The 8,905-nt window shown below is 68.3% G+C and overlaps 1 protein-coding gene across 1 annotated transcript in view; it reads left to right on the top strand.

Annotated features, from left to right (window-relative positions):
- Positions 1-1,961: 1,961 nt before the first annotated feature.
- Positions 1,962-8,905, top strand: part of OBSL1 (obscurin like 1) — a gene marked incomplete at its 5' end in the record, with an annotated part of 25,170 nt that continues 18,226 nt past the window's right edge. The window contains 9 exons of the mRNA XM_025191527.1: positions 1,962-2,337; positions 2,723-2,983; positions 3,270-3,575; positions 4,257-4,538; positions 5,231-5,506; positions 5,877-6,007; positions 6,137-6,318; positions 7,816-7,985; positions 8,410-8,682. Of these exons, the coding sequence (XP_025047312.1) occupies positions 1,962-2,337; positions 2,723-2,983; positions 3,270-3,575; positions 4,257-4,538; positions 5,231-5,506; positions 5,877-6,007; positions 6,137-6,318; positions 7,816-7,985; positions 8,410-8,682 (2,257 nt within the window). The remainder of the gene's footprint in view (positions 2,338-2,722; positions 2,984-3,269; positions 3,576-4,256; positions 4,539-5,230; positions 5,507-5,876; positions 6,008-6,136; positions 6,319-7,815; positions 7,986-8,409; positions 8,683-8,905) is intronic.

Here is an 8,905-nt window from a genome sequence, read left to right as displayed (position 1 = left end):
GCGTGAGCCGGCCCTGGGCGCGGGGGGAGGGGCCTGGCTGCGTGCCCGCCCGTGTGTCCCGGAGCCGCATTAGGAGTGGCTGGGTGTCACCAGAGGGCTCGCGGCGTCGTGGGTGGGCAGTGCCCCGCGAGTGACGAGCGCTGATGGGTCTGGCCCCGTGCCGCGGGGCCGGCTGCCAGGCACCTGCTGGAAGAGGCGGTGGAGCCCCCCCGGCAGCTGCGGAGCCCGGGGGCTGGCGGCCCTTGTGCTGGCCGCGGGGGGAGCTGGGCACGCTGGTGCCGAGGGGCGACGGGTGGGGGCAGGGGCCGCGCTTGCACCGGGCCCCGGAGCGGGTCCAGGGTGGCGTTGCAGCAGGACGATGCGAGGGATGCGAGCTCCATATCTGACTTGTCCCTGCTCCTTGTCTGCCGGCGAGATACGGTGTTCCCAGTCCCAGCCGGCCCAGGCGGGGGCGGCCCCGAGGCCTTGGCACCCTGTCTGGTCTGCAGCCCCGAGCGCGGGTCAGGAGGCAGCCCAGCTTTGGGGCACACTTTCCCAGTGGGGCTGCAGCGTGGGCCTGCCCTGCCCCTCATTCCCTGTCCCCTGTCCCCTGCCCTTTGTGACCCAGCTCCGGCCAGCCTGGCTCCTGGCAGGGACCTTGCTGTATAGCGTTCGCTCCTGGGCTCCCCTCCGTGCCCCCAGTGCCCCCCGCCCCGGCGCTGTCCTCTCCCTCCTCCACCCCGTCCTGCTGCCTGGCTGGAGTCGGGGCTGTGTGCCGCATGGACCCTCTGGTCCTCGTCCTGCCCAGGGCTCCCACGCTTTGTGTTTCCAGAGCTCCATCCATCCCCGGGATGTTTCCTGGGGGCAGCTTCTAGCTCTGGCTGCTGGGCCTGGGACGGCCAGTCGCCTGTGCGGGGGCTGGTCCCTTGAGGCTCGGGGCCAGGGTCTGCTGCCCGGACAAGTGGAGTCTCTTCTGCCCAGGCAGTGGGACCCAGAGGGGCCTTGGCAGGGGCAACACCGGTGCAAGACACTGGGAGAAGGGGGCTGAGAGCCAGAGACCGCACGTTGCCCTCCGAGCTGCCACCCCGAATAACCCAGCGGGACCGAGCTCCCTGCAGCCCTGCCAGGGACAGACGGCGCTGGGTCAGGCCAGGCCAGGGCAAGGAGACCCTGGGCATGGGGGTCGCACCAGCACTGGGGCTTCCTCCGGGGCAATAGCTGCAGAGGCAGACAGGGAGGGGTCACGCTTTGCCCCCTCCTCTGAACGGGGGCTCGGGTGCCTGCAGAGTCCCTGTGCTGGGCTGGCGGCCACGGCCCCCTTCTTCCCCCGGGCCAGGGGCGATGCCTGGGCCCATGTCGTGGTGTTCAGAGATTGGGCTCGGGGTTTGTCTGGGCTGGTTTGGATAGGGCTGATCCTGCCTCGAGCAGGACAGGGACCAGACGTGACCCCTCAGCTCCCTGCCGGTGCCATGGCTCTCGGATCCTATGGGGCACGGCGCTGCAGGTGCTTGGGGGAGCCCCTCGCAGCCTGGGGGGCCGGGGGGTGCAGCAGGTCATGGGGCTGGCGTCGGCAGACAGGGCAGGTGGGTGCAATGTCGGCTGGGGCTGGGAAGGGCCCGGAGATGAGACAGGCTGGGTACGGGGGCCAAGGGGCAGGCGGGGGCAGTGTTCACAGCTGCTGTGATGGGAGGATGTGGGGGAAGCGGCGAGAGGAGGCAGCTGCAGTCTTGTGGAGCCGGAGCTGGGCCGGCTTCCCCCGGGGTTGGGCAGAGCAGGTAGCCGGGGCCAGGGCCAGACTCAGCTGTCGGCACCAAGGGGCAGGGGCCGCGGAGCGCTGCACCGTGTGTGGGGTGCGTTTGGGGCTGGGCTGCCCAGAGGACCGCGGTGCGGGGGGAGCAGGGGGTTGCAGGGGCTGGGCTGGGGTCCCAGGCAGGACGGCAGTGCTGGGGAACACGGTGAGAGGCAAGGAGGACAGGAGGTGATGGGAGCTTTGCTCGCTGGCATGGAGCAGCGGTGCCAGGCCGTGCCCCCTGCCCAGGCGCTGCCCCACATGTGCTCAGCAGCGCCCGTCTCCCCGCCCCGGCCCAGAGCACCGGGTGCGGTTCCAGGTGCAGCTGGAGGACGTGGAGGTCCGGGAGCGCGAGGACGCGGTGCTGGAGTGCCGGGTGCCGCTGGAGACCATCCCCACAGCCTGGTACCTGGAGGACAAGCCGCTGCAGCCCAGCCCCAAGTACCTCATGGAGGAGCAGGGCCGTGTGCGGCGCCTCACCATCCGCGATGCCCGCACCGACGATGACGGCATCTACCTCTGCGAGATGCAGGACCAGGGCCGCAGCATTGCTGAGGTCTCCGTCAGAGGTGTGGGGCCGCGGGGTCGCTGCAGGGGTCAGCAGGCAGGAATGGGGCCATGGAGCCACTGATGGGGTGGGATGATGCCGGGGCCTCGTGCCTCTACCCCTGTCCTGCCCTGCCCTGCCCTGCCCTGCCCTGCCCTGCCCTGCCCTGCCCTGCCCTGCCCTGCCCTGCCCTGCCCTGCCCTGCCCTGCCCTGCCCTGCCCTGCCCTGCCCTGCCCTGCCCTGCCCTGCCCTGCCCTGTCACTTGCTCCTGACCCATTTGCTCCTGCCACCTTGGAGACCCCTGGGGACCCCAAACTGCCCCCCGGGGACTCTGGGTCCCCTGCCACACCCCATGGTCCTAGCTGCCCCCTTTCACACGAGCCCGGTCCCTCCCGGTGTGTCCCAGGAATGATCGTGAAGCGGCTGCCGCGGAAGCTGGACGTCATGGAGGGGGAGAACGCCGCCTTCTGCGTGGAGACGCGGGAGGCCGTGGAGGGCATCTCCTGGCGCCGCAATGGGCAGGAGCTGCAGGAGTCGCCCTGCACCGTGCTCAAGAGCTTCGGCAAGACCCACCTGCTGGTCCTGGTGCACGTGACACGGGAGGACGCCGGCATCGTTGCCTTCGCTGTTGGGGACTCGGAAACCTCGGCCCAGTTCCGCGTCAAATGTGAGAGCCTGCTGCGGGGCGGGGGGGAGCGGGGAGCCCGGCTCTGCCCTCAGGTGGATCGGAGCCAGCACGGGCAATGCCCTGGGCCAGTCATTCCCTGCTCGGGGCCCAGGTCAAAGCTGGCGCCGTTACAGGGGACAGGCCCTGTGTCTGATGGGGCTGAGACTCCCAGGGCCTGGGCTTGAGCCGTGCCCCTGGGAAGGCTCCACATCCCGACCCCAACCCTGGGCATCGCTTCCCTGCTTGGGGGACGTCTCAGAGCAGCCCCCTGGGGTGGGTGTTTCAGGTGCGAAGCGTGTCCCACCCAGCACACCCGTGGCCGCCTGCATGAGCACGGAGCACAGTAACGCCGCGCTGCTGACGTGGTGTCCCGCGCCCGACGTGCACCGCAGCCCACCCAACGCCTACGTGCTGGAGCGGCAGGAGGCTGGCACGGCTGAGTGGGTGCAGTGCCTCACCACGGACACGGCCGGCGCCGTGGAGGTGCTGGGCGACAGCGTCCCCGCCGAGGCCGACTACCGCTTCCGCCTCTGCGCCGTCAACAAGTACGGATGCAGCGCGCATGTCGAGTTCCCCGGTGCTGCGCACCTCGGTGAGTGCCGGGGCCACCCCCCATTCCCATCCTCCCTGCCCCAAGTGCTGCCAGGCGGGGCTGGACACTTGTGAAAAACAAAGTCCTGTTTCCCTCCATGGGGCATTCAAGGGGGGACTCGTGGCCGCAGACGTGGCGGAGCTGAGAGCGCAGCTGGATCCACTGGGGACCGGACACGTGCGGGGAGGAAAGGGGCACGGGGAGTGCTGGGGCAGGGAGCGAGGGCCACGGCCTCTGCACCAGCCCTGCCGGGACCCTCTGTGCTGGAGGAACAGGGGAAAACCCTGCTCAGCCCTGGGCACTCACCCTCCAGCTCTGCTCTCTACCCTGGGACATGGGAGATGGGGCAGGATGGACCTGGGTCTGACCCAGAAAATGGCAATTCTGATGTTTGGATGATGCCAGGCTCTGGGGCTGACTTGTGCAGAGCACCACAGCTAGACAGCTCTTCCCAGCACCAGCCCCAGTTTGCTCCCTTCCCAAACTGAAAGGAGAAGGGGACATGTCCTGGGTCCCGCGAGGAGGTGGCTGGGCGCATGCGGCTCAGGGGGCAGGGGCGGCAGGGCTGGGCAGCAGCATGCCCAGGGAGGGGAACGGCGGCGGCGGGCGCCAGTCGGTGATGCCGCGCACCTCTGTGCTGGCTGCCACTGTCTCCGGCTGAGGCGCTGCCCTGTGCTCTAGTGCCCCTCGCCCGCATGGAAAGAGCCCTGCAGGATGCTGTGGTGCAAGAGGGCGAGGATGCCATCTTCTCCCTGGAGCTCTCGGCCTTGGTGCGTGGTGCCTGGTTCCTCAATGGGGCAAGGGTGCAGGAGGAGGAGGAAGAGGAAGGCCGGCGGTGCTGCATCTGGCACAGCAAGACAGAGCATGCACTGCAGATCCGTGGGGCGCGGCTGACAGAGAACGGGGCTGAGGTGCGCTTCGTGGCCCACGGGCTGCAGGACGTGGCCATGCTGCGCGTGCAAGGTGAGGCGTTGGCTGGGGAGGGTGGGAGGGGCATGGCCTCGGTGGGCAGGACACCTGAGACCATGGGGCTAGGCGGACATGGCGCAGGCATTGACCATCCCCACGCCGGTAACAAGTGCCCACTGGTCCACGCACCCCCACCCATGGGCACCTTCCCCTCTGGTGCTCCCCTGTGCCGCACTGGAGCCGGCGGTTTGTGCGTGGCCTCGTGCTTGGCTCCTGTGGCTGCCTGGCCTGTGTCCAGCGCTGCCCTTGTGCCCTGGCTCCCCGCAGGGCACAAGGGCAGGCACGCGCTGCTCAGAGTCAGAGCACACGCTGCTTTGCTCAGCCGAAGAGGTTTCCCTGGGCTGAGGGCACAGGGAGGTGCTGGGCACTGGGCCCAGGGTGCAGCTGCTGTCCCTCTGGTTCTGGAGCAAGGCAGTGCCATGGACTCCCACTTGCTGCTCCTGCCCTGCAGCACTGTGGTCACCAGCCCTCCACCCTCACGTGGTCTCCCTGGGGGTGAGGGCTGGGCACCAGGGCAGTGGGCGCCTACGAGGGGCAGGGGGATCCTGCTGGGGTCTGTGGGTTCTGCCTCCCCCCGTGGGGACGCAGGGGCAGGTGGGACCGGCGCGGGTGTGCCCAGCCCCATGCCCCATGCAGACAGCTTCGGGCGGGAGCGCCGGCCCCTGCTTACAGCGGCGTGCCCTCAGCCCCGCAGGTGCGCATCGTTGCGGTGCCTGAGGCCCAGCGCATGCAGACGCTCCCAGCGGGGCTGCCCCTGCTCCTGGAGTGCGAGATCTCCCGGCCCGACGCCCCCGTGCGCTGGCTCAAGGATGGGGAGGCCGTGCCTGGGGGCGATGCCATAACCGTCCAGGCAGAGGGCTGCATGAGGAGGCTGCTTGTCCGCTCTGCCTGCCCCTCGCACTCCGGGATGTATGCGTGCGACACCGGCGATGACGTGGTGACGTTTGCCGTGACTGTGACTGGTGAGCGGGGCTGGGGACCCAGGACCCTGCACCGTGCAGGCTCTGTGCAGCCGTGCTCAGAGTCAGAGCTGGAGAGGCTCCGTCTGCTGGGCTCCCTCCTCCACCCGCCTCTGCCCCTGGTCTGTCTGTACAGGGACCTGCCATCTCCTGCCCTGAGGGCATGGGTGTCTCCTCACACCCTGCTTGGCCTGGGGCAGCTGGGCTGTGGGTGCTGGGTGTGCCCTGCTGAGCATGGGGCGAGCCTGCTGGTGTGCTGTGGTGGGGGCGAAGCCCACCTAGGACGGTGCCAAGGGGAGGTGGCCCCATCTCCCCTTGCTCTTCTGTGCATGTTGGGGTAAGTCCAAGCTGAGCCCCTGGTTTCCCCCGCCAGAGCCGCCCGTGCGGGTCGTCAGCTCCAACGAGGCGGCGGCGCACACGTACGTGGCGTTGGAGCGCGTGGAGCTGGTGTGCGAGCTGTCCCGCCCCGACGCCCCGGTGCAGTGGTACAAGGATGGTGTGGAGGTGGACTCGTGCTGCGCGCCTGGGGGCCCTGCTGCCGGCTCGTCCTGCCCTCGGCCCAGCCGCCGGACACGGGCGAGTATGTGTGCGACGCCGGCGGTGACTCCGTCTTCTACAATGTCTCTGTCGCAGGTCAGTACCCCCACGCTGGCCCTGGGTCTGTGCCACGCTGCCTCCCTGGTGCCCCTGGGCCGAGCCACTGCCGTCCTGCTCCTCACGGCTGCCGGAAGGTCTCCCTGGCTCGGGGCACCTGTGACCTCAGACGCACCCCCAGCGCTGACCTGCTCCTCCTGCCCTGGTGACCGAGGGCTCTAAGCTCAGGAGTGTGCAGCCTTGTCGGGCCTACAGCACAGCTGTTGCTTACCCTCTTATCCCGTATGTGCCTGCTCCCCGCGCGCTGCTACCTGCCCGTGCCCTGACACTGCCCCCCAGGATACAAGGGGGCTGCAGCCGCCAACGGAGAGGTGACGGGACCTGAATCTGTTCAGCCTTCACAAGAGAAGGCTGAGAGGGAACCTGGTAGCCGTCTATAAACTTACCGGGGGGACCAGTGGGGAATGGGAGAGTCCCTGTTCCCCTGAGCACCTCCCGGAGTAATGAGGAATAACGGCCATAAGTTGACTGAGAGTAGGTTCAGACTAGACCTCAGGAGGCGATACTTCACGGTCAGGGCGGCCAGGATCTGGAACCAGCTTCCAAGGGAAGTGGTGCTCGCCTCTACCCTGGGGGTCTTTAAGAGGAGGCTAGATAATCACCTAGCTGGGGTCATATGAGCCCAGTTTTCTCTCCTGCCCAGGGCAGGGGCTCGGACTTGAAGATCTACTTAGGTCCCTTCCAACCCTACAGCTATGAATCTATGAATGTCCTGCTGTTGCCAGGGGGTTGGTGGGCACTGGAGAGAGCCCAGGCCCAGGCTGTGCCCCCGCCTCGTGTGCCGCACGAGCTCTGTGTGCAGCACGGTGGGTGCTGGTGGGGGGATGTGGTGGGGGGCGGTGAGGATGATCCAGGGTCTCTGAAGGGAGCCAGGAAGCTGCTCAGCAAGGAGAGGAGCTGAGAGTCTGAGAGAGTGAATGCGACCAAGCCTGGGGGTCTTGGGGTCCCAGGTCTCTCCCCTCTCCCAGTGCCATCTGGTGAGAGGGGGACGCTCCAGGCTGGTGTGAGGTGACAGGCAGAGTGCAGGAAGCGCTGCTCCGGAAAGGGGCCGCGGCCATGGACAGCACAGGGCTTGGGAAGGGGCCGGGCATTTCTGTGCCAGGACCAGAGTGATCTCGCTAGATGATGGTGCCAGGGACAGAGGGGCTGCGGGGACCTCAGCCTTAAGGCACTGGGCCCCCAGCTGACCCCAGCTGCTCCTGAGCCAGGCGACACCTGCACGGGGCAGGTCCTGCCACCTCCTGCGCCTCCTCGGGAGCTGGCTGTGCCCTGGGTGTGGGGATGAAATTGCCGCTTCCTCCCTTGAACCTCCATGATGCTCACAGGCCCCAGGGGACATGAGGACCTGCGAGCTGGGTATGGCGGACGTGGGGGCTGCTTGATGCACTACTGCTTTGGCCACCCATGTGCGCCTGTGTGAGCAGTACCTTGCCCCATCCTCCCTTTACTGGTCCCTCCATCCCCTGCTTCTGTCACAAAGCAGGCTACAAGCTCCCAGGGCCAAGGGCGCTGTTCCCACTGCCTCTGCAATGGTTCTCTCTGTCCCAGAGCCGCCCGTGCGGGTCGTCAGCTCCAACGAGGCAGCGGCGCACACGTACGTGGCATCAGAGCGCGTGGAGCTGGTGTGCGAGCTGTCCCGCCCCGACGCCCCGGTGCAGTGGTACAAGGATGGTGTGGAGGTGGAGGAGGGAGGACAGCGAGCGGCTGCTGCTGCAGCGCTCGGGGCCCTGCTGCCGGCTCGTCCTGCCCTCGGCCCAGCCACCAGACGCAGGCGAGTACGTGTGCGACGTGGGCGGTGACTCTGTCTTCTACAGCATCACCGTTGCAGGTCAGTGCCCCCGTACCAGCCCCGGGTCTGTGCCCTGCTGCCTCCCTGGCACCCCCTGGGCTGAGCTGCTGCCGTCCCGTGTCCCTTCAGCTGCCCCTTGGGCCATCCGGCCAAACCCCACAGGGGCGCAGGCACCGGGTTCATGTATGAGCTCCCATCCCGCAGCCCCACAGTCAGGACAGGATGCCCCCTGCTCTGTCCCTCCTGCCCCTGCCGCGCAGCACCCCCTGCTGGGCACCCCCTTCCCTGCTGCACAGAGCCCCTTCCCTGCCCCCCCCGTGGCACAGCACCCGTAGTGCTGTCCTGGGCACTGGCACCAGCACTGCCTGCCAAGGAGAGGCCCCAGGTCGAGCCCCCCCCTCCAGCAGGTGGGACTTGGCCCGACCCCAGGCACCCTGGCTGAGCCCATGGTTTCCCCTGCCAGAGCCGCCCGTGCGGGTCGTCAGCTCCAACGAGGCAGCGGCACACACATACGTGGCATCAGAGCGCGTGGAGCTGGTGTGCGAGCTGTCCCGCCCCGACGCCCTGGTGCAGTGGTACAAGGATGGGGTGGAGGTAGAGGAGAGCGAGCGGCTCGTGCTGCACCATGAGGGACCCTGCTGCCGGCTCGTCCTGCCCTCGGCTCAGCCGCCAGACACGGGCGAGTACGTGTGCGATGCAGGCGGCGACTCCGTCTTCTACAATGTCTCCGTCGCAGGTCAGTGCCCCCACGCTGGCCCTGGGTCTGTGCCACGGGCCGCTGGCGGTGCCTCCGTCTTCTACAATGTCTCCGTCGCAGGTCAGTGCCCCCACGCTGGCCCTGGGTCTGTGCCACGCTGCCTCCCTGGTGCCCCTGGGCTGAGCTGCTGCTGTCCTGGCCCCTCATGTCCCTTCAGTTGTCCCGTGGGCTGTCCAGCCAAACCCCACAGGGCGCACGCACT

Source organism: Alligator sinensis, unplaced genomic scaffold, assembly GCF_000455745.1.
Source record: "Alligator sinensis unplaced genomic scaffold, ASM45574v1 scaffold673_1, whole genome shotgun sequence".
Classification (NCBI taxonomy): domain Eukaryota; kingdom Metazoa; phylum Chordata; order Crocodylia; family Alligatoridae; genus Alligator; species Alligator sinensis.
The sequence above is the reverse complement of the archived record's forward strand: the minus strand, read 5'-3'. Positions and strand labels throughout refer to the sequence as shown.